Source organism: Megalops cyprinoides, chromosome 11, assembly GCF_013368585.1.
Source record: "Megalops cyprinoides isolate fMegCyp1 chromosome 11, fMegCyp1.pri, whole genome shotgun sequence".
Taxonomy (NCBI): Eukaryota; Metazoa; Chordata; class Actinopteri; order Elopiformes; family Megalopidae; genus Megalops; species Megalops cyprinoides.
In genome coordinates this window covers 5,465,761-5,491,200 of record NC_050593.1, presented here as the reverse complement: position 1 = coordinate 5,491,200, position 25,440 = coordinate 5,465,761, and the positions used below count along the sequence as shown (strand labels likewise).

Here is a 25,440-nt window from a genome sequence, read left to right as displayed (position 1 = left end):
TCTGCCTCTCAAATGGAGTGCAGCTGTCTCAATGAAGCTGGATGTTCAATTACTTGCCAGCTCTGCAATTTATCTCAATAACTGATCATTTCTTCATGAGTACAATAAAATAGCTTTCTGCATTGCTTTAGGAACTCAAATGAATAGAAATATCTTGGTCCTTTAGAAAAGGACAAATGCATTTTCAACAATGAAATATCTGTAACAAATAATGGATGCTTGTTACGTGATATCAGATTCACCTCATTATTCAGCTGAGCGGCTCATTCAAACCTAATTAACTGAGAGCTCAGTGGGGCTGCAAAGCTACACACTCCGTGTGCCCCCTGGATCAGGTTTGGGAACCTCCACTCTAAGACACCGTGGACCAGCGGGGGGTCGGGGGGGTGGGGGGTTGGTGGCGAAGGTTGCTGACACAGCGTGGCATCTTTCAAGCGTTTCCACCTTTGTTTTTAGTCCTTAGCCTGTAGCAAGCACACTCTGTGGGGTGGTTAATAATGTCTGTACTTAATGCCAGGGAAAGCTAGTGATTTCAGTGATTAAAGGCTGCAGCATCCTTAAAGACTCAGAGCTGACAGCATCTCAATCAGCGAGAGGTTGTAATCTCTTCCCGCCAAATTTTCTGTGCCACAAACTTTCTGTGTGAACTTGTTATGCCCTCTGGGCAGGCCGGTGAGTGGGGGAGAGAGAAAAACATCTCCACGAAATTCTGGGATGTGCCGCCGAAATATGAGACCCATTCAGGAAGATTAACCCTGGCATAATTAGAGCTCCAAAAGAACCTCACTAATGCCTGGGGGATGGAGGTTGTTCAGAAACTGAATTTCTGCACCGATCGCTTTATCACAAAGGGCTTTAGCTGCACTGAGGAGTAATTAAAAAAGGCCCGGTGCTCATTTCTGCTCAAAATCTGTCTGATTTTGCATTTCTGGGTAAACATGGAGATAAAAACTTCACTGAAGTCATAAGGTGCCAGAAAATTTGTGGCCTTAAAAAACACCTGGCTTGCTTTTTCGCATAGTACCACGTACAGTGTAGACATAGTGCCAAGACGCAAGATGTCCATGTGACTTGTGATGTGCAGCTGCATTGTCACTCATGTTCACAACCAGAAATTTGGGATTCTGCCTGTCACTGGTGTAATCTTTCAGTGACAAATAACTTTGTGTGTGTGTGCATGCAAGCAATGAAGTTCAGGGTTTGGGGGAGTGGGCCTCTGACAGTCACTTGGGCTGGAGGGGTGGGGGAGTGGACAGGGCACTCACGAGATGATGATGCCATTGTCGATGGAGAAGCTGTCGGATGGCAGGCCTGCGATGGTCCAGGCACGGATCTTCACTGGCTCCCCCAGCGAGCTCATGAGGGACATGTTTTCAGAGCAGGGGATCTGCCGGCTCTTGCACAGCTCAATCCACTCCTCTGTCTGGCTCTGAAACAGGCCCCCACAAGAGTGTTACTGCGGCTGTGCCTGTGGTGCTCAAACACACACCCTAGTGTCTCTGCAGGGAGCCACAATTCAACCCCAGCTTAATAAAGATAATTCCTCTCCCCCGAAGAGGAGAGCCGTGGCACTGCCCTTTGAAAAGACCCACGTTGTGTTCAAGCTGGCTGGTGTTCATTACTGTAAATATTTATTCATTTGCATCCAGAGTGACTTACATGACTTACATGTATGTTGCAATTCTTACATTTCAAAACAAAACACATAATTACATATTACATTACATGTACATTGTTTTTTTACTTCACTTGCTTAAAGGCACAGCAGTAGTGCCCTACCTGGGAATCCAACCTAAAGCCACCTGGGTTCAAGCCCAATTCCTTAGCCAATGAGCCACACTGTGCTGATGTTACAGAATGTGTGGGGCAGGGTTGTGGCGTAGTAGGACAGGCAGACTGTGCGTTGTGAACACTGAGCTCCGACATTCTCAAAGACCTACCCTGAGCTGCCCATGTGTGTACTCAGTTACATTCAATATTATGCTTTTTATGCTCCAGCAAAAAAGGTACAGTTCCACCAATTCAGACTAATATCATCCTCACTGCTATGATTCTGACCTGAATTTTTAGACTGAAAGGTCTTCTGGGGATTCTACACTGTTCTGAGAGTAGAAAAAAGTACGCCTTGTACCTGTCTAAAGCTAACAGTGAGCACAGCTCTGGGTGGACAAAGACATTTGGAAAAATAAATAGTGAAATTACAATGGGCTTTTTATTAGGAGAGTGATATTTGGGAGTCGAATGCAATCGCGCAGGAGTGGAATTGCTTCCGTTTATCATGTACTGAGACGGATTGAACAGTAATCTATAATAATATATTTATGAGTGCAATTTAGAAAGCACAACAGCAATGTTCCCGACAAACTGTGGCTACTGTTGCCACGGGAATGCCAAAAATTACATTAAATGTATCAGTCAGTTTTGCATCTAGTTCAGTACCGTTACCTTTTAGGTACATGCGCATCTCACAGACAACAAAATTTGCATTTCCAAACACAAGCACAGTCCCTAGAAAGGTCCTCTCTAAGGCAAGAAATTATTAACTGTTCAAGCACCATTCAAGGAATTTCTTGCAAATTCTTTTTTTGGGTGGTGTAACCTACTACAAAAGGACATGTCAGGACCTAGCCTGTGATCCGTCCTGTCACATACGATATGATGGACATGTGTTTTTCAAGCGCAAGACCAAAGATGGGAACTGGGCTCATTTCCTGTGCAGCGCTGCGCTATCTGCATGATACAACATCCTCCAATCAAGAGTCCCGCAGCTGTCTTTCCCGCATTGAGTTAATTCATTTTTCATGAGGGTGCCTTTGTTGTTAAAAATACATGCAGAAAGAAGCATGTGTGTTCCAATAACGTCTTCAGAGAGGAAAAGGACAAGCTCTCAAATCTAGATCACTTTGAACTTCATGAAAAGTGGTTAAATATTAAAATATCTGGCATCCCGCTGTCAGATCAAAGCAATCGCTCATCAGCGGTCAGGACCAGCAGTGGCAACTGAGTGCAGAGGGCAATTCGTGGTGGCAAAGAGAGATAATCCAGCTCACCCCCCTCCGTGTCACTTCAGCTTCAGATATTACTGATGGTGGGAAATATGCTCGCTGCCATATCATAAAGCAGGCTGTCTTTGCTTATCTGACGAACCCTTGTGTGCTTTCCAACCAAGTGTTTCTTCAAACAGAAGTTCACTGCTACTTCAGGAAAGTCACTAATCCACGAGCCAATCAGAGAGCTTTAAGATGACTCTTCCCAGAATGCCAAGGGTTGGTTTTATGAGGGCAGCAGTGTGGAGTAATAGCACCAGATTTGAATCGGGTGATCCGCTACTGCTGTATCCTCTCACACCGCAAAGCTTAACTAGAAAAGTGCATTTCCTTAAGAAAATGCAGTGTGTGATTGCAACCCGGCAGCGAAAACGTGCTATATGAGACAATCGCTAGGATGTGGCTAAGTGGTTGATAGCGTGTTGCTAGGTGGTCACTAGGGTGTTGCTAAGTGGTTGCCAGGGCATTACTGGGTGGTTGCTAGGCTGCTGCTAGGTGGTTGCCAAGGTGTATAAGGTGGTTGCTAGGGTGTTGCTAGGTGGTTGCTAGAGCGTTATTGGGTGGTTGCCAGGATGTTGCGAAGTGGTTGCTACGTAGTTGCTAGGGTGTTGCTAGGTGGTTGCTAGGGTGTTGCTAGGTGGTTTCCAGGGCATTACTAGGTGGTTGCTAAGGTATATTGCTACGGTGTAGCTAGGTGGTTGGTAGGATGTTGTTGGGTGGTTGCCACAGTGTTGCTAGGTGGTTGCTAGGGTGTTGCTAGGTGGTTGCTAGGGTAAACAATATGGTCGCTGGAGTATTGCTAGGGCATTGCTGGGTGATTGCCAGGCTGTTGCTAAGTGGTTGCTGGGGTAAACAGTATGGTCGCTGGGCATTGCTGGGTGGTTGCCAAAGTGTTGCTAAGTGGTTGCTAGGGTGTTGTTAGGCAGTTGCTATGGTAAACAATATGGTTGATAGGGACACACCCACTTTTGATGAGTGTTGGATCACATGACCCAAAGCAGCATATCAGTGTTAATACTTTAAGAAATGCACTGAAGTGAATGGGAGGATGGAAGGATGAATAAACGAGTAAAGGACGAGTGCGGGTCAGTATGGCTTTCAATGAGTGTTGGGTGGCATGACCTGAGCCAGCATATGAGGTACTGTGACCGTAGGCTGAACGGTGACCGAGCGGAAAGACTGAAAAATGAATTGAAGTCAATGGCAGGATGGAGGGATGAGTGAACGAGAAAAAGACGAATGCAGGTCAAGACAGTCTTGCGAAGCATGGCAATCACGCTAATAAAACTATCGGATAACAACAGTGTGTTTGCTTCGCAATCACACCAATAAAACTATCGGGTAACAATAGTGTGCTTGCTTCGCAATCACACTAATTAAAACAAATAAATAACATGCTGCACAAACATATTATGTGCATATGTAAGCAATTCCCTGTAACTTTGAGTTTAAAGGGCAAGCAGATATGTACTGATATTCCATGTAATATACCGATATGCCATACCTGTCTGTAGCTGGAGGTGAAGGCGCCCAGGTAGGCCACGATGGCAGCGGAGATGAGGATGTCGCCAGTCAGGTTGTTGTACAGCTCACCCAGGTTAAACGCTGTCTCACTCCAGCGGGTCTTCTCTCCTCCCAGACCACCGATAAGCTGCTCTGCCCTCTCCAGCTTCTTACTGCACAAGTCCACCTGTAGGGGGCAGTGGAGGGTGAAGTGAGGGCTCAGTGCGGCTCTACACACTGCATACATGCCGTGTATACACCCTCTACACGCACTGAATATGCACACTATACATACATAAATACATTGCTGAATTAATGTACACATTCTACACAAACTTTACACATCTTGAACACACCCTGTGCAGATTTGATATACACCATATACATGGACTGAGCATACTTTATAAACACGATAAACACCCACTGTATACACACCCAATATACACTTTTATCTATATACCTTGTCCATTAAATTCAGTGTATATTTTGAACAGACCCTAAACTCATTCTACATGCCCAGTCTATTACTCTACACACTCAATGAACATATCATCAAAACCCTTTGTAGACTTAACACCTCTTTGCATATCTGTTCATAGCAATACAGTCATATTCACCCACATTTCTCATGCACTAAACTACACATTTCTGCACAAGGCCGGAGCGTGATGGGCTACACCATAAAACCTTGCCTCTGCTAAGCAGAAACTCAAACTCTTAGCAGTGTCTTTCAACAGGCTTAAATCTAATGCCTGATTTTTGAAACACATTAAATGTTAAGACTGTTTGGTTCCCCTTTTAGATTCCAGAGCTATGAGAGGATAAAGCATACTTCACGGGCTGAGGAATGTTAATGAATGAGGAGCTGAGCTAATCCTACGCTAACTGGCACACTAGCTTGTTATCTCTTCCATGGACAAATTTGGAGAAAGTGACACACTTAAGAAGGCTCAGCAGACAAGACATATGTATCATTCCAGACATGATATCAGAAGCTTCAGAGTTTGTAAAAGTTTAAGTTTCACGTCTTCTAAACTACACGAGAGTGTTTGGGAGCTTCCAAATTTAGAGCACTGCGTCGGGCAGCAAGTCGCATATGAGACTTTTTAATGACCTGTAAAATGTTAAAAGGCAATCGAACAAAAAACATGAATGACGAGTGCAGAGAGAGCTTGAAAGGTTGACTTTGCAAAGTTTTGCGTGCTCCTGCGCGCTCGATACGACACGCAAGAGAGTGCACCGCAAAACAGCTTCCCCGCCTTCAAACCGTCAACCTGGGTGAGCAAACCAAGACTGACAACTAGGAGTCCAAACAGTGACTGCAAAAAGAAAAAGAAAAAAAAAGGAATATGAAAGGCAACAAAATAGGCCGAGGAGGAAAAAAAGACGACACGGCACTGGTTGAGTCGCCAAACTAGCAGATGTGGACTGACAGCCCTCCCCAGTGAATTAGCCAGATGAAAATGGAGAGTAGGGAAAAGACGGGAAAAAAAAGAGCAAGCATCAGCAAAGCTAAAAAAAAAAAAAAACCTCCCCTGTTGAACCGTCAAGTTGGGAGAATGCTTTGCATTCTGTTATCCACTGAACATCAGGAAAACCGCATACCTGGCTGCCTTTTAAAGAGGGTTTTTAGTGTGTTGTAATATCTCCCCATGAAGAAACAGATGGTCTGACCGTGGCCCCTGACCTGGTTCTCGAGGTCGGCCTTCTTGTTCTTGTTGGCCTCCAGGGTCTCCTGCAGCTTGGCCAACTTGTCCTGGACCTCCTTCAGGGCAGCCTGCTTCTTGTGGAGGCTCTCCATGGCCACCTTCAGTTCAGCCTCCGCCTGGGCCAATTTCTCCTTCTTTGGAGCGACGACCTTAGCAACACTAAGAGGGAGGAGGCACAAGGCATGTAAAACTAACCAATCCTGCTGAAAAGCTTTAATCGAGTGCTTCATTAACTGCTTTTCCTCTGTTTAGGGAAACAGTTGACAATATTACAACTAGAAAATGCAAAATTACTGCACCCACTGAGTTTGAATTTTGTATTTATTTGTATTTGTTATTTCTTTTAAATACTGTATGCTCTTACTACGAATCCTTGCACAAAGTGGTTGACAATTTATAATGTGGGACTATAGCAACGGAGGCTTATGAAGGAACAGAGTGCGTCTCTCCTAAAATATGAAAAGACAAATGAATTAACTGACTGATCCTCTTTGTTGGAGGAGGGCCAGTTCTGTGGACATGTTACGATATCCACCCTGAAGCTGTAAGGCTGTGGGGTCAATACCCAGCCAAATCATAACAAAGAGTACAGGAATGGTAACTGCTACCTCTCTGCATGGCAATGAGTGCTATATGTGATCAATGGGGGCCCTTAACCCAGACGGATATGAGTTCAATACCCTGCTAAATGATATCAAAAATTTTAGGAATAGTAACTGCCATCTCAAATGCCTGGAATGAGGCATCTGAGGTGATCAGTGGGGGCCAGTGAGTTACAAAGACCCAAGGCAGACAACATGAATCAATAAAGTTTCTCAGTCTGTTTTTGTGATTGACAAGCTCAGCATGCTTATTAAGGACCACCTAATTGATAATGATACATTTTTACCTAACTGTGTGTGTTGAGGCAGCATTGCCTTCGGCAGCTTCACATTAAATCATTTCATTCTAACTGAAAAATTGTATTCCATCACATCAGTTTAGAGTTTAACTTGAAGATTGCTTCTAAATTAAAGTCTGTTTTGTAAATTCTTGTTGATTGGTTCAGGACAGTTACAAAATGAAGGTAAGTCGTTAGCCTCCACTGATTTGCAGCTCACCAGCTGACGCTGAAGTAGACAGATTGTGGGTGACAATCCTACGACAGACTGATGCCACGACCCACCCGGGCGGCTTCCTTACTTGTCGTAGGAGTCCATGGCGCGCACCCATTTGCAGAGGCCCTCGGCGGCAGTGGAGGCGGTGCGGATCTTCTCAGGTACGAAGTCGGGGTTGGTGATGTAGTTCTTGCGGATGATGGCCATGAGGTTGGGCGGGATGTTGTCCTTGTCATACTCGTGCAGACTCTGGAGGAACCGCATGTCCCCCAGCAACTTCTTGGCCGGGCCCCAGTAGTCCTCCACCTTCTTGCCGGAGCCCGAGGGGTCGGGCACACGGTCGGGCTTCATGCCCTTCAGGATACAGATGGCCTCCATCACGATCTTCACTGCGGCCGGAGGGCTCTTCATGGACTTCACCACCGTGATGTCCTGGAGACACAAGCATGCGGCATTCTGAATGTTTACTCTACCCGACACCACAGGGTGGAGTGCATGTCATGTGAATGTCTGCCTGTCTGTGTTTTTGTTTTGCCTGTGCATTTGTCTGTCTGTGAGCAGTCTTAGGCATTCTCATACGGTCTTGGTTAGTGCTTGAACTGGAGGGCTTACTGCAGCTGTCTTGTGTCTGTTAATGTGCTCGTAAAAGAGCTGTTAAGCAGTTCAGATTTGTCTAGTCTACATTGGTGGGAGTATGTGTGTGTGTGTGTGTGTGTGTGTGTGTGGTGTCTGTGTGTGTTGAGGTGTCCTCCACAGTGCCATACCTGTGTGGTCAGTGTGTCCAGGGCAGCCAAGGCGGACTCCAGGATGGGCAGGGCGATGGCAAGATCGGCGTCACACTCATCCTTGATGGCCTTGGCTGCCATGGCCTGTTCGTTGGCCACCGCCTCGTCCATCTTCACCACCTTCTCGGTCTTGGCCACCTCCACAGACTCCCTCTCGATCACCACCATCATCTCGTCCACCTCCTTACTGGCCACCCGGAGCTGTGGCTGCAGGGCCTCCAGCTCCACCTGCATGGTGGCCACCTGGTCCGCCGCTGACTGGAGCTTCTCCAGACCCACCTCATACCGCCGTTTCAGCTTCATCACCTCACTGCAAGCACAAGGGCCCGAGCACTCAGTGCATAACCAATCACAGTCACCCAGAGTAACAGCACAACCAATCACAGTCATCCACAGTAAAAGCACAACCGATCAGTCATCCACAATGAGAGCACAACCAATCACAGTCATTCACAGTAACAGCACAACCAATCACAGTCGCCCATTTGTCCTTAACTCTAACCAGCACTAAAATCCAAATTTTAGCTTGCTCAATCCAGACTTATTTAATCACGAGTCAGAGTTAAGGGCAAACGTTTGCCTGGACCTGGAGCAGGCACTCTAAAGCACTGACAACGGGAAGGGGGCTCCACTCACGATCGCTTCCTCTCCAGCAGGACTTTGAAGGTGGAGATGAGCTCCAGGTAGGAGGTGGGGGTGACATAGTTATGGCGCTGCAGCTCTGCCAAGAAGCGGGCGGACAGCTCGATGGTGGAGGTGTGGAAGGACTGGCACATGTCGATGCAGCCCTCCCGTGTCTGGTCCATCATCTCGATGTCCTCCAGGAAGCGCGAGGCCACCGCCTGTAGGGCGTCCTCCGGCCAGCTCTGCCAGAGAGGGGAGCACAGAGAGACGCTGACCACCAAGGCTAGCATGCCATAGAGTGATATCATTACTGTACTGAGAGAGTACTCCACAAAGTGATATCATTACTGTACTGAGAGAGCACTCCACAAAGTGATATCATTACTGTACTGAGAGAGTACTCCACAAAGTGATATCATTACTGTACTGAGAGAGCACTCCACAAAGTGATATCAGTACTGTACTGAGAGCACTCCACAAAGTGATATCATTACTGTACTGAGAGAGTACTCCACAAAGTGATATCATTACTGTACTGAGAGAGCACTCCACAAAGTGATATCATTACTGTACTGAGAGCACTCCACAAAGTGATATCATTACTGTACTGAGAGAGTACTCCACAAAGTGATATCATTACTGTACTGAGAGAGCACTCCACAAAGTGATATCATTACTGTACTGAGAGCACTCCACAAAGTGATATCATTACTGTACTGAGAGAGAATACCATAGAGTTGCTACTATTACTGTACTGGGAGAGCACACCATAGAGGTGATTTCTTTGCTGTAGCAGGGCTCTTCTCATTAAAGTTGCATTATCACTGCAAAACGGCTTCATTCATTATAGTAGTAGCAGTAGTGCTACTACTATAGCACAGAAAATGAATACAACAGAAAATTTTGTGATTCTTCATCCAGTATCAATGCTGTAATTGAACACTTGGTAGGACAGCTTTATGTAAATTAAATTGAACTCGACAAGTCTCAGGGTTACAGTAACGCTTTTTCTTTTGGCTCAGACACACTGTATGGAGCTTCTATATGCTAATGTCCCTATCTATTCCTTTCATCGGTACAGACTCCTGTATCCAAAGCTACATTTCAGGTTATTTACATCAGTATCTCATTTTAATAACAGCAGCACATTTTCAGTGTTCTGTAAAATTGCTTTGTTAAAGTTGAAGTGCAAACTAAATCAATAGCTTAGAACAGTATTCCGTGAGTGACTTATCTCAGAATCAAGACTTGGACCAAAGGGGATGGACACACACATATTTGTAGCCTGTCTGACAGGGGGCTGTAATATCAGAGTTATAATATCAGGGCTGGGGGAGTGCTGCAGTACCTGGAACCAGTCAATGGTGCAGCAGTTGATAAGGGCGGGGAAGCGGCGCAGGCGGCCACGGAAGGTGTCCCCGATGGGGCTCATGGCCAGCACCACGTGCAACTGGCTGCGGCACCGCTCCAGGAACATGTTGAAGAGCGCCAGCGGGCTGCCGTCCGTTTGCTTCTCGCGCTCGCGCTGCCGGTCCAGCACGCGCATGCGCTCGCAGATCTCTGCCTTCTCGTCGGCCGCAAACAGGTTGGGCACCTCGCCCGTGTTCAGCAGGTTGCTCACATCCTCCAGGAAGGACTCCAGCTTGATCTGCGTGTCGGTGAACAGGAAGACACCGTGCGCCTCGCCCGCCGTCGACTTGCGCATGATGGCCTTCAGGTCTTCACGCCACTCGGCGGGGCCGTAACCCTTGGCGATCTCCACCTGGAAGAGCTCCGACTCTGCCATGTGGGCGGCAAGCCGCGTGAGGGACTGCCGCCCACTGCCGCCCACACCCACCAGCAGGGCGTGGCCACGGGGCTGCTTGAGGACACGCGAGATGCGGCAGACGTGCTCGATGGCGAAGCGGAACAGCACGAGGTTCATGGGCTTCTTGCTGACATTGTTGAACTCATCCAAGTGGGCCTCCACCACCTGCCGCAGCTGGTCCAGGCAGCCCACCTCGCGGTAGTTGTGGTCCTCGCCCTTAGGGTCGTGGAAGTCGCAGAACATTAGGCTGCGCAGGTCGTCCTCTGTCACCTTGCCGTCCTCGTCCCGGTCCAGCCGCTGGAAGAGCTGGTGGAAGTCCTCCTGCAAGTGCTTCTGAGTCACCTCCTGCAGGTAGTCCACCAGCCAGGCCCGGTCCACGTTGTCCACCAGCCGGTCGTAGTAGACCCGCTGCACCTGAATATCAGGACCAGAACCGGAACCGCAGTCAGCATATTTTTTTCCCGAATAATTGCTTAGTGCTTATGTGTCAAAAAAGAAAATGATGACAGTCAGTAAATTAAAAAAACAGCATCAGCTGCTAAAATGTATTTCTGCACAGTCCTATTTAGAGATTTTCCGCTTGGGCAAACCATAGCAAAACCACAAGAAAATGCTGAGAGCTACACGCATAATTATAACCATTCTTTCCAAATCCAATTCAGAGGGAAATTAGTAAAGCAACCCGTGACCTTGCAAGACCCTAAAAGATCTTCTTTTAACAGCTTGCTTCCTGATCTTATTGAGATAGAGATTCTTCCAGGATTCAGATATGATTCTAATTCTGGCAATATTCAAAATGTACAGGCCTCCTTTATATCTGCCTCTAAAGGAATATAACTTAGCCTGTTGGGGAAGATCGTGGAGGTGAACAAGGAGACACGAAGGATCGCGGGGACAGGCGGGGATCACCTCATGCACCCAGAGGCGCTTGATGGCGGAGGGGTGGTCAGCTGTCTCCGGGCGGGACAGGCAGATGCCCTGGATGACACGGGAGAAGTCGCGCAGATTGAAGATGTAGTGGGACTTCGCAGGCGTGGGCAGCAGGCTCATGGTGGCCTCCTTGTACACCGCCATGGTGGCATTGATCACCTGGGGGGTCAGGCTTGCGAACTCTGCAGGGAAGGAAAACCTGGGCCCCCAAGACAGAGTAGGGAAAGACTCAGAGCTGCATTCTCTTTGGGGAAAAAGTGTGGGGGTGGTATGGAAATGCATTATTCTGATACCTTATGGTGAGATGCCAGTTCAGGATTCTAGAGAAGATGGTGTACATGGTTTTCTCGTCAAAGTCATTGATGGTGACCGTGTTGAAATGGCGCAAGTAACGGGGTGTGACAGGATTCCTTCCTCCACCTAGAGAAAACAGACAGACAGACAGATCTGAAATGCGCAAACAAAACCACCAGCTGTGTTTTCAATGGTTTTCTAGAGAGTAGCCCATATCACAGCCCCAGCAAAGCAGCACGTACTCCACACCAGCAGGAGGAGCTGCAGACTCACCAGGTGGTCCCATGGCACACATGATCTGGATGTCCACCAGCTTGATCATGGTGCAGTCCTTCAGGTCGTACCAGTTCCAGTGATCCAGCCACTGACGCAGCAGCTCCACAGGGGGCTGGGCACCATATACCTCCCGTGCTGGCATGTTCACGTCATCCACAAACACCACCTGTCCCAACATATATACACACACTGTATTACACCATTCATAAGCACCATCTGTACCCATATATAACACAAATGCTCTGTAACACCATACAAAGACATCACCTGTACTGATACCTGACATCAGTAAACACCACCTCTACTGATATGTACACATGCACTGTATTACATCATCCATGAATACCATCTGTACCCACATATAACACACATGCCCTGTTAAAGCAAACAAAGATCCACAAACACCACCTGTAATCTTATATAACACACACACACTCTCTTTTACACCTACAATAAACACCAGTTGTACATGTATATAGCATTATACAGTCAAACACACTATGCTACACCAGCTACAAATATCCTTTGCACAGGTATACAACACACATACTCTACTTCGCCATCCATAGTCACCTCCTATACAGGTATATTAATACACAGCTGCCTCGCGCCACTCACAAACACCACCTGTATACTTACACCAAATGCACTTATTGCACATGCAGTGTGTATATTGCATATTACACAAATACAAAATGACACTATCTATCATGACACTGTCTGCACAGGCATTCTTTACAAATGTATGGGGCCACAGTGGGGGTGCTGGGGAAACCGCGGTCTCCAGAGAGGTGGGCACTGTGAAGGACGTAGCCTCTGTCCACAGGTTTATTGCATGGCAAAAAATAATGACATTCAACAATCATTGCATTAAATAAGATAATCAGCGATGCCTCATTCCAGTGTGTTGCTATATGGTGGCGCTTCCATAAAAGCTCTTATCTGTACCCTGCCCAGGAGCTGGTTCCCTTGACTGGCCTTGGATGATTGGGAAAGAGCTTTCTAAAGACTGTTGAATTACTCTGTAGCTCTGCAACAGCGAATTCAAACCTCATGATGGACCGTAATTAGATAATTTTGTCATTTACACTGCTGCAACCTTATTTTACAAAAGAAGATCATCTGCATTTCTTCATTAGGCAGACACTCTTATCCAGGTAAAATTATAAAGCATGGTAAAAAAAAAGTGCAAATAATTTGGCTACAGAAAACACTGGGACTCATTTGAACAAAAGTGTCAATGCCACACGGTGCTACAATGACCACTGCCACACCGAAAACACTGTGAAACACAGAGTAAACAGTACAGTGCTGCCAGAATGAAAATGTCAATAATGTACAAATCAAGCAGTGTTGTGATTATTAGTCAGGGGAGTCAACAGGAGATTTTGAGGAGGTGGGTCTGCAGAAGATGGCAGGGTAGGGCAGACAGTCAGGTGTCTTGAATTTGCAGAGCAGAGCGTGTAAGGCTGGTGTGTAAGGTCTGATGATTGCTTGTAGATCTGGAGGAGCCGTTCCCTCTCCACAATCTGGGCAGGCTAACAGCTAACAACTGCGTTTGGAAATGGAGAGCTGCTACAGGCAGGCAGTGGACGGAGATCAACAGGACTTGAGCTGAGGGGACATCAGGGAGGTCCTAGACCAGGTGAGCAGCCACGTTTTGGATAAAATGTAGAACCATGATTGCACAGGCAGGGAAACTAACAAGGAGAAAGTTGCAGGGGTCCAAGTGGGAGAGGAGCAGGTCAACACATCTGTCTTGAAAGTGTACTTTGCATCTCCTTGTCATTCTTGGATTTTTTTTCTTCAAAAACAATGTGGAAGAAATAAAGGTTTTGACGTCCATTTTGTCATGTTAGGATATTGTAATTTGTGTATGGAGTGTATCTGTATCCTTTAATCACGCTTAAATCAAACAGAGAGCAAAGAAAGAAAAAAAGAAAAATGGTCAGAAAGTGAGGTACCTAACAGAAATGAAATAAATGCAACTAAAAAGAGCAAGCTAAACTTATTGAAGTAGCTGTGTGCTGTGAATATTGCTATGGATTACTGCATAGAGATTCTTTAACAGTTGAACAGAAAAAGTGAATAACACCATATCACTGCTATGTATTCTGTTGTACCTGCAATATAACATCTTTCACCTACACCTGGTGCTGCCTGCATAAAGGCCTAAGTGACTTCTCTAAAGCAGTGTTTCTCAAACCTCTCCTGGAGGACCCTTTGTCCTGCATGTTTTAGATCTCTCCCTGCTCCAAAACAGCTGATTCAAATGATCAACTCGTTATGAACTCCTGAAGCTGCTTAATAACAAACTGATCATTTGAATCAGCTGTGTTGGAGCAGGAAGAGATCTAAAACATGCAGGACAAGGGGTCCTCCAGGAGAGGTTTGAGAAACGCTGCTCTAAAATATGATGTCATGCCAACTAAGCAGACACTGAGGCCAAGTACTGAACATAGGTTACTGCAAACTCCAGAACACACACTGCAGCTGACTACAGGAGAAAGATTGTGGTCAGCTACAGGATACACAATGCAGCTACTACAGGACACAGACTGCGGCCAACTACAGGACATGGACCATGTCCTACGGCTGCAGTCTGTGCTGTAGAAGGCTGCAGACTATTGCCAGCTGAAGGATACACACTGCAGGTAACTAGAAGACATGGAGCCAGGCTTGCTTACTGTTTTCTTCCCCAAGGGAGGGCCAAAGACACCCTTGCGGCGCTTGTCCAGCTTGGACATGATGATGTCCTGGGTCTGGGCAGCTGTCGTCTGAGCTGAGAAGTTGATGAGCAGGGGGCTATAGACGTCCTTATCCAGGTGGTTCAGAAGGAAGTCCTGCAGGGAAATATGGGTAGTCAGACAACTAAGAACTGAGCCAGACTGCGTGGGCCAGGGCACTGGAGCCAAAGGGGTTAATGACAGAGTAAAGAGAATGCGCTGTTCAATACTGCACAAATTCAAAGGGTGTTAGTCGCAGAGCATAAAAACTATTGTTTGGTGTACTGGTGTGTATCTGATGCATCAACTAAATATCATCTCTGGGGTTTTCTTTCTGATATTTACTGATGTTTTCCAGACAACTTAATTTATTGCATTTCCAAACATGCATTTAAATGATCATTATAATTATTTTTCTAAGAACAGCCTCATGCACCCTTTAAGTATATTAGATATAGATTACACTGCAAAGGCATGACTTTCCAATCACATTTCTTTTCAGTTCTTTTTCATTTTTTTCACATGAATTCCGGTCAGAGCACATCAGTTCAATCTTTGAAGTGATTCTTTTTCAGTGTGACCATTTTGGGTCAACAGAAAAAAATATCAAAGACACTAAAACACGCAACAGTTAACCCACATTGAAAAAAAACAATAACAAGGTTGAAGCACACTCGCAAAAAGTGTAACTAGATATGCAGTCAATAAGGCCACTCAGTAGAAGGATTTCAGAGGCATGTTGCCAGGGGATTTCGCACACAGTTTGGTTCTGATCTCTCCCCACATCGTGCTGGGAAGAGGCACACGGCCTGCATTTGTCTCACCCATCAATTTCCATCGGTGGCGGAGCTGGTCGTCACCTGGAAACCATGAGCTCATTTATCACCAGAGGTCCCTCCCTCTATGCTGGAGACTAGGGCCGGGCAATATAGCCGTCGCGATACATCCAATAGCTATTTTTAGCGCAATAACAACTATCCCTGGCATGTGGCGTTAGGTTTCTTCCCATATTTTTTCCCTTTTAGTCTTACCTGATGCGGGAGCACACCTCCAGTTTTCCGAGCCCATGTGAAATACTTCCGGGGGAAAAAACACCACTCGTAACTATACAATGTTGATAGGACATCAACAGCACTATGCTGCTTCCATGTGGTGAATAGAAACACGTGGCTACAAAGATAAAGAGTGAAAACATATGCTATGTGTTTTTCAAAGCTAACAGGTAAGTTAACCAACATATAGATACAAGTGATATTTTTCTGCCTCGGAAGCATTTCACTGAACTTTGGAGGTGTGCTCCCGCATCAGGTAGGCTATGACTAAAGGGAAAAAATACGGGAAGAAACCTAACGCCACATGCTGAGGATAGCTGCTATTGTGCTAAAAATAGCTATTCGATGTATTGCGATATATATAACCCAGCCCTACTGGAGACGTCAGAAATAATCGCGGAGCAGAGCAGGGGAAAACAGGGGATCTGCGCGAAACATTCATTACCTACCCTATCTGTACATAGCGCCTCTTTACACGGGCTGAGGGGGGCCAAGGGGGAATGATGGGGTTGCTGGGGGGTTAAGAAACCACGGACCCCTTCACCAAACATGGGCCATCCCACAGTTTCCAGAAAAATAAAACCTTAGCACGGTTACATTCTTTCATAGCCTTTTCTAATACAGATATTCTCTCCAGGTTTTTATTCTATTCTTTATTCTAACGGTCACAGACAACGAGCGCTATTGTTATAATTTAATATATAAAGTATATTAAAAGGATCCAACGTAGTGCAGTACTACAAGTCCTCAAACCAGAGGATGAGAGAATCAGTGTAACTGTCAGCGCAAACATGCACACAGAGAAGTGCTGTGATGCAGGAAGGCGGGGCGGTGGCAGAGGGCGGGGCCACTCACAATGATGTAAACGCTCTTGCCAGTGCCAGTGGGACCAATGAAGACAGTGGGCTTCTGGTGAGTGATGAGCAGGTCCATCAGGGCGGTGTAACGCACTGTGTTCTCCGTCGGCACAATGATCTCATTGAACTGCACGTCCTTGGGGATGGGGAGGGCAGCTTTCAGCTCCTCAGTCCACAGCTCCCACCTCCCTGGACCCTGCGGGAGTGTGACAGGCCATGAGCAGAGCTGTATTAGCGCACCCTGACCCCCTGACCCGACCCCCTTCAAATGCTATCTGGTGCCACCATGGTGCTTCTTTGCAACTACTAAGCTATCAAACCACCCATACCCCAGAACCATTTATCACCTCTGACGGGTCGAAATCACTGTCCTGCACACTTCCTGTTGCCTCTCACCCTACCCCAACATGGCCCTCCATCTCCACCCCACCTTTCTTCCCTGACTGACTGGGTGGCATTCATTAAAATTACCATTGAGACTCCTCACTTCCATCCCTCAGGAATACAGACACAGACAGCAGGCAACACTCCAACTCAAATGGTAGAATGATGTCCGCTGACTGCTACGCTCCCAATGCAGTTGATTTAACACCTGACATGACACTTCAAGCTATACGCTTTTCAGCAGACTTAATACATACACATTAAGATGCCATAAATACCCATGATTCAAACCAAAACACAACAGTCACATGACCAACACCTCAAACAGACAGGATAGAATAAAAAAATTCACAAAATATTTGCAAGTATTTACAACTTTGTACACAGATATGTCAAGTCAAGCCAAAGATCAGCAGGCGGATAAACACACAGCTCCACCCCACTCCCGAAACAAAGTGAAAGAAGCTCTAAAGTCAAACTGGGGGAAATTTCACACAAACCGCAGTCTGTCGCAACCTGAAAACTTTTCAACATCTTTAACAATGCTGGCTGACACACAGGCCTATAACAGAGTGCTAATAATAATTTCTCTGATAAACATCTCACGCTGCAGGTGCCGTGGCTTGCAAAGAGAAGCGATCTGGATAAATGTGGCCTAGGAAATGGCTGGGGGAGCAGACCTCCTGCAGAGTTCCACCCCCGCCCCCATCCAGCACATTTCCTGCAGGATTCCCCTTGAAGTGAGCCCCTGATAATCCCAGCCTTAGCCCCCCGACTCTTTGAACTTCCTCGTTAAGATCCTCACTGCTGGCGGATCAGGCCACAAGCTGCGTGTTTTCACCACCTTCCTTCATGTTCTGTTAAGTCTGGGCTATACTGCAGATGCAGCCAAGGCACAACATCCTCATGATGTCTCTGGGGACAACATCAGCACAGCATTAGCACAACGTTAGAGCAACATTAGCACCACAATGGGAGTTTGCATTGGCTCTCCCTTCTCTGTATTGAGAAGTTATTATCACTCCCTTGGCAAGTCTTGGGTTGGCACCCTGATCCATTGTTAGCTAAATGAAAGGGATACTAGTGACGGCCTTTCCAGCTAACAAAAAACCTTCCTGCCACCTTTTGGTGAGGTTGAAACAATTCTATTTTGCTTCAAATGCCAGAGCAGCATTGTGAGATGATCACTCTTCAGCCTATCAATGTGCCTTTTTCTCTCATGCAACACACATCACTTCAGGCCAAGGGTCCTGACATTATGTACCATTCACAGCTTCTTATCTGTTCATTTTCTGTCCTCACAGTGAGAATTGTGACTTCAATGTTTTCTGATCTACACAACTTCAAAATAATATGATGTGACTGCAGTGAAAAGCAAGCGGGCTAACAAACTGCCATGTCTGTCTGGGTCACACCAACTAACAGGCTGTTAAGGCACAACATCACCTCTTGAAAGAAAGAACAAAAACATTTGTGATCTGATTTAATTGGCCAGGGTAGGGTTAGGCTAGAGATTCAGAGAAATAGCCCCTGCTGTCCCAGTGAAAACCACCTTAATGGGTTCCAGAATATGTACCATAAGTCAACATGTCAGCCAGGGCAAAGACTCGTAAGATCTGAGAAAAACAAGAAAACAGCAATAGAATGTCTTATTCTGCTCTTCCAGAGACTCTGGTTTTTATACTTGATACGTGATATATTTTCATCCCTGTTCCTGTCCATCCCCAGCACTGTCCCAGACCTCTGTGAAGCTCACAGTTGTCCCTGTAGGATTAACAGTACTGGTGTAGAGCCTTGTGAAACTCACAGCTGGTCCTGCTGGATTATAAATACAGGTGAAGAGCTGTGTGAAACACAGCTGGGCCTGCAAGGTTACCTCCTTGATGAAGCGGTACTCGTACAGCGTGCCCTCTGTGGGCGGGGGCACGGTCATCTGCTTGGCGGGCGGGTCCATTTGCTCCAGGATGCCGTAGCGCGCCCGCGTGTCCTCACTCAGCGGGCCCTCCAGCATCTCCCGCACCACTCCATCAAACCGGTTACGGCCCTCCTCCTGGCAGCTGGCGCCCACCGACCACACCAGCGAGAACACGAAGATCCCCTGCTCACATGACAATATACAGCACTCAGCCACACTGACCACACCACCCAGAACACAAAGATCCCTTGGTCACATGCCAATATATGGGGTGGAGTAAGTTACTTATTCATAAGCGCAACTGTACCTTTCACTGAAAAAAAAAGAAATTAAAATGCGTACTTTATTTGACAGAAAGACAGACAGATAGATATACAGACAGATACGAATAACGGTCAGACAACCAGACGAACACAGGCACGTAAGGTGCTGTATCATAAAAATGTAGTGTTATTCACATTTTTGCTGGAAAAACCCCAGGTGGTTATCTGATCCCAGCTGGGATGCTGCAATAGCACAGTGAATTCTATTTTCGGAGAACCACGGGGGTGAAAGCAGCACTTAAATTGGCATTGATTCAGACCAGGTGAATCAATGCGAACATGTGTACAGGCTTAAGAGGACTCAGCTGCGAGCACTGCTTCTCTGGCCACATGCAGAGATAGAGACTTCACTACGGCTCCCTTTGTGTACCGTGACAACAAACAGCAGGGAGAAAGGCAATCCGTAAAGACTCCATAAACCTCGGAAAGAAATCAGAAAACAAACAGTACCAGGAGTTCTTTCTGCTTCCATTTGTGTGGGCGTCTCCCGGCTTAACAATTCAGTTAACAACACCTGTGTGATGTAACGGCTAAGGAACCAGTCTCGTCACCACTGGGCTGTAGGTTCAATGCCTGGAATGGGAGGTGTGACTGAAGCCTTGATGAAGGAACTTAATCTGAACTGTTTCAGGGAATATTATGTAATTCAGTTGTGTAAATGGATGCTGTGTGTTAACAGCGTGGCAATAAATGAGTTTCTAGCTGACGGGCCATGCTCCCCACCATTACAAATAGTGGTATGAGAACCTGAATCTGAAACTAAATCTGGATCTGGATGTGGATCTGAATCTGAATGTGACTCACCTCCAGCCAGGAGCAGATGTCCCGTTCGTTTTTGCTCTTGATGAGGGCCTCATCCCTGAACTCATCCATCAGGCAGTCCATAAGGTTCATCAGAGAGTTGACCAGGTTGGTGTCCGACGTTGGCGACAGCTCCTTCACGTTCAGGGAAGACAGTACATTATCACATCACAACATTTTCAAAAGGTGTTTTCTAAAGGGTGACATGACTGCAGACAAAGAAAAATCATAAAGGGACTGTTCCGACAAGACAGAATGTTAATACTAATCTCAAAAACAGTGCATTAACAGATTGCAGACATTCCAACTTTTGATGTGAATTCTAAAGGTAGGACATTGTTTCTGTGTCCCTTTGATGCATAAATGCACTACTCTCATGGCATTGGTAACAAAGAATATTCAAATTAAAAAGTCACTGAATTCAACATTATACAAAACAAAACAAGAAGAACTGAAAAGTACACATACATCACAGCAAATCAGTGATGTTTTGCATATACATATGCATATACATACAGAGCATATAATTCATATTATAGAGTGCCATGTCCTATGCAGGGAGCCAACTGCAGGGGCTGTGTGAGTGGGAATGGCTGAGGCATCGAGGTGGTGCTGTATGCTGTACCTTGGTGCCTCTGCGGATGAACTGCAGGCAGGCGGGCAGCATTCTGTGGAAGAGGCCGCTGATGAGCTCTTTGTGCATGTCACTGATGGTGGGGGGCAGAGTGTTGAGCCACGACACCATGAGGGGCCCCCAGCCCAGCATGTGGGGCTCCATGTAGATCATCCCGCAGCGGGACACCTGAACACACACACATGTACACAGTGACACACAGGAATACACATTTAAACACACAAACAGACGTACACACATGCATGAACACACACAATTACACACGCACACACTCAGTGAAACAAATACACAGACACCCAAATGTACACATTGACACATACACACACACACAAATGCGCATACAGATAAAAACAATATGTGCTTTTTCATAAGTATTTTCATAATCAAATTACACTCCTAATTGAGCTATATATACAGTGCTGGCCAAAAGTATTGGCACCCCTGCAATTCTGTCAGATAATGCTCAATTTCTCCCAGAAAATGATTGCAATTACAAATGTTTTGGTAGTAATATCTTCATTTATTTTGCTTGCAATAAAAAAACACAAAAGAGAAAGAAAAAAAAGTCAAATCAAGTATCAATTTACACAAAACTCCTACTGCTATTGGCACCCTTTGAAAAATCATGTGATGCTTCTCTAATTTGTGTAATTAACAGCACCTGTTACTTACCTGTGACACATAACAGGTGGTGGCAATCACTAAATCACACTTGCAGCCAGTTAAAATGGATTAAAGTTGACTCAACCTCTGTCCTGTGTCCTTGTGTGTACCACATTGAGTATGGAGAAAAGAAAGAAGACCAAAGAACTGTCTGAGGACTTGAGAAGCAAAATTGTGAGGAAGCATGGGCAATCTCAAGGCTACAAGTCCATCTCCAAAGACCTGAATGTTCCTGTGTCTACCGTGCGCAGTGTCATCAATAGGTTTAAAGCCCATGGCACTGTGGCTAACCTCCCTAGATGTGGACGGAAAAGAAATTGACGAGAGATTTCAACGAAAGATTGTGCGGATGGTGGATAAAGAACCTCGACTAACATCCAGACAAGTTCAAGCTGTCCTGCAGTCCGAGGGTACAACAGTGTCAACCCGTACTATCCGTCGGTGTCTGAATGAAAAGGGACTCTATGGTAGGATACCCAGGAAGACTCCACTTCTGACCCAGAGACATAAAAAAGCCAGGCTGGAGTTTGCTAAAACTTACCTGAGAAAGCCAAAAACATTTTGGAAGAATGTTCTCTGGTCAGATGAGACAAAAGTAGAGCTTTTTGGGAAAAGGCATCAACATAGAGTTTACAGGAAAAAAAACGAGGCCTTCAAAGAAAAGAACACGGTCCCCACAGTCAAACATGGCGGAGGTTCCCTGATGTTTTGGGGTTGCTTTGCTGCCTCTGGCACTGGACTGCTTGACCGTGTGCATGGCATTATGAAGTCTGAAGACTACCAACAAATTTTGCAGCGTAATGTAGGGCCCAGTGTGAGAAAGCTGGGTCTCCCTCAGAGGTCATGGGTCTTCCAGCAGGACAATGACCCAAAGCACACTTCAAAAAGCACTAGAAAATGGTTTGAGGGAAAGCACTGGAGACTTCTAAAGTGACCAGCAATGAGTCCAGACCTGAATCCCATAGAACACTTGTGGAGAGATCTGAAAATGGCAGTTTGGAGAAGGCACCCTTCAAATCTCAGGGAGCTGGAGCAGTTTGCCAAAGAAGAATGGTCTAAAATTCCAGCAGAGCATTGTAAGAAACTCATTGATGGATACCGGAAGCGGTTGTTCGCAGTTATTTTGTCCAAAGGTTGTGCTACCAAGTATTAGGCTGAGGGTGCCAATACTTTTGTCCGGTCCATTTTTGGAGTTTTGTGTAAAATGATAATTGATTTAATTTTTTTTTCATTGTCTTTTGTGTTTTTTCATTGCAAGCAAAATAAATGAAGATATTACTACCAAAACATTTGTAATTGCAATCATTTTCTGGGAGAAATTGAGCATTATCTGACAGAATTGCAGGGGTGCCAATACTTTTGGCCAGCACTGTACATATCAAAGTCTGAAGATAGCATATGTTGGATACATATCAGTACATATCAGATGTGAATGACATTGCAGTGATAATGAACATGAAATTTAAGCCGCCGCAGTGAGAGGCAGCACCGCAGCCTGCTTCTCCTTTAAACACTTGCGCAGCGTGCTTCTCGCGCTCCTATTCCAGAGCAGAGGGAGGCACGGAGGAGGAGGATTAATCGAGCAGGTGCGGCGGCCCCGCGGGGCGAGGGGGATTTGTTTTGGCAGAGCCCAGGTTCTCCCCCGCTCGCTAATCCTCCTGCAGGAGCCGCAACGCTCCGGAGAGGGGCCCTCGCCGCCGCCCCGCCCCACTCCGCACATACAAAGGCAGCAGGGGTGGGACGGAAACAGAACGTATCAGATGCGTGGAGCAGGAAGGTGACAGAAAGGAGAGCGAGACTCGCAGAGGCTTCTGCGTAGTAATTACACTGCGGCGGTGACCAGAAGGGCCACCGCCCTTTTCATATTCCCAGTCTGAGAGGAGCAGGGGAACCAAGCCTGTAACCACAACTCTCTGAGCTCCAGCCCGGGCCCGGAGGCTGACCCCAAGCTGTTCAAGTAAGGTTAGCAAAGGGAGGGGGGGGGTCTTCATTAGCAAGTTGGAAAATCACTCCTCTGCTCCAGTTGTTGCACTCCTGCCTGCAAAAGCTCAGTGTCAGCCATTGAGGCTTCACTGTCAGCTGTTAAAAAGGCAGGGTTACACAGGACAAACCATATTACTGCGCACACGCCAACGTCTGCTACAGATCCACACGCTCTGATACTTTTAATGGATTCGCTGGCCCATGCTCTCACACTGTGATAATGCTGTGAATGACTCTCTGTTGTGGAGTATGCCAGGAGCCATGCTTAGTGAATCAGAGTAACACGGTTTATCCCTGCAGCTTGTGTGAGATGTACACCTGCTTTCTGCTGTGACATCACACTTAAAACATATGCTTTCACTCTAATTTAGAAATATACTGAGTCATTATTGAATCATTATTGATGATAATTAAATTAAATAATTAGTACTAAATATTACCCTACTGTATCATGTAGCTTTTACTTCCCAGGAAGTTTTAGAATGGAATGGCCTGGAATGTTGGAAACACCAGTTACAGGTTTATGTAAACAACACAGTGCTGAGCACGAAAAGGTTGAACTAATGGGGTGTTTTTCAGACGACACTCCCTGAAGAACTTCACCCTGACCCCAAAAAAATAAAAGTCCCAGAATCCCCTTGGTGCTTCACCGTGGCAGGCGAAGCCACCTCCAGGTCCATGGGCTCGAAGATAAGACTCATCTGTGGGGACATCTGAATGATCTCCCCACTCATCAGACAGAGCTTCTTATTGTCATCCAGCACTGTGTTCATGTTCTCGATCCACACCGCATCCACAGGCCCATCGAAGATCAACCACTTCCTGTCCGGACTCTACGGAGAGGCCACAAGGAGGGATCACACCATTAGCTACTGTATCACACCACCCTTGGGCTACTTTATCACAGGCTGACATTTAACCTTGCTTTAACTTTTCAATAACACTTACAGACATATTTGAATAAACAGGTTTTTTACCCACCTGTCCAAATCCAAGATGCCAGAATTATTACTAAAATATTAATATCATGATACATTTTGTGCTATGTAGCTGTTCATTTAAAGTTGCAAAAGATCACACAAGATCTTTATAAGTTTAACACAGCTACTGAAATAACCATCAAAGTTTATTATTAAGTGCTGACCTAGTTTCTCCAGTTAAAAAAAGAGTTTGAACTCAGAAGGACATTAATCTTTAAGAATAAGGCCTACTACAGACACAGGTTAGGGCAATGACCTTGTGATTAGGTGACTAGGGTGGGTTTAAATCCCATATTGGACTCCAAAGGCCACAGCTGATCTACTCTTGAACTTAACTTGAACTTAACCTTATCTAAAATCCTCCTGTAAAAACTCAGTTGAAAAATGGAAAAAATGGAAAAAAATAAGAACACAACGATATCACTGTATAATATTATAAGAAAACATTTATCTGAACTGCGCTGATACATAACTTAAATTGCTTTAATAACTGGGGGCCACAATAAACCAGTCCCTGCACAAATGAAATATAATTATGGAGGTACATAACAATGACTATAGTTAGGAAAAGTAAAATGATGAAAGCAACCATTATTCAGAGTTAATACAGTTTATTGCTCATATAAAAGTTCCCAATCTAACCTTAATATTAAACTTTGGTATGAGGTTTCATTTCAAGTGAAACGCATACATCTCTATTTCTTATCTGGGAATCCAACTCATTTTCTGTATAAAAGATTCTGAGCACAAATACAAGAAGTCTTCAGTGAGAAATTTCATTCCAGCTGCTGTCACGTAAAGGAGAGATCAATCTCCCATGTCCCACATTTTAAAAGAAGAGGAGTCCCAATTTCAATCGCTGACAGCCAGCACTGCTCTTATTGTTGGGGTGAGTATACCAGTTTAATTTGTGAGAGCACGTAATTTACAAGGACCCTTAACACCACCAAATAACTGCTTTTCAGTTTGTGTACTGACAGAACAGTGACAGTGCAGTCTCTCATTTAGGTGCGGCTTAAGGACTTACACTGGCCACTCTAACGACAGTCT

At 45.8% G+C, this 25,440-nt stretch overlaps 1 protein-coding gene across 1 annotated transcript in view; it reads right to left on the bottom strand.

Moving 5' to 3' along the window:
* Window positions 1-25,440, bottom strand: part of dnah7 (dynein, axonemal, heavy chain 7) — an 86,708-nt gene that overhangs the window by 34,674 nt on the left and 26,594 nt on the right. Inside the window, exons 31-46 of the mRNA XM_036540748.1 lie at window positions 24,061-24,243; window positions 20,756-20,932; window positions 20,134-20,265; window positions 18,968-19,189; window positions 16,706-16,903; window positions 14,760-14,915; window positions 12,070-12,238; window positions 11,796-11,922; window positions 11,482-11,701; window positions 10,114-10,986; window positions 8,778-9,007; window positions 8,121-8,451; window positions 7,442-7,788; window positions 6,238-6,418; window positions 4,552-4,737; window positions 1,266-1,429 (exon numbers count right to left, since the gene is read on the bottom strand). Coding sequence (XP_036396641.1) covers window positions 1,266-1,429; window positions 4,552-4,737; window positions 6,238-6,418; window positions 7,442-7,788; window positions 8,121-8,451; window positions 8,778-9,007; window positions 10,114-10,986; window positions 11,482-11,701; window positions 11,796-11,922; window positions 12,070-12,238; window positions 14,760-14,915; window positions 16,706-16,903; window positions 18,968-19,189; window positions 20,134-20,265; window positions 20,756-20,932; window positions 24,061-24,243 — 3,896 coding nt within the window. The remainder of the gene's footprint in view (window positions 1-1,265; window positions 1,430-4,551; window positions 4,738-6,237; window positions 6,419-7,441; window positions 7,789-8,120; window positions 8,452-8,777; window positions 9,008-10,113; window positions 10,987-11,481; window positions 11,702-11,795; window positions 11,923-12,069; window positions 12,239-14,759; window positions 14,916-16,705; window positions 16,904-18,967; window positions 19,190-20,133; window positions 20,266-20,755; window positions 20,933-24,060; window positions 24,244-25,440) is intronic.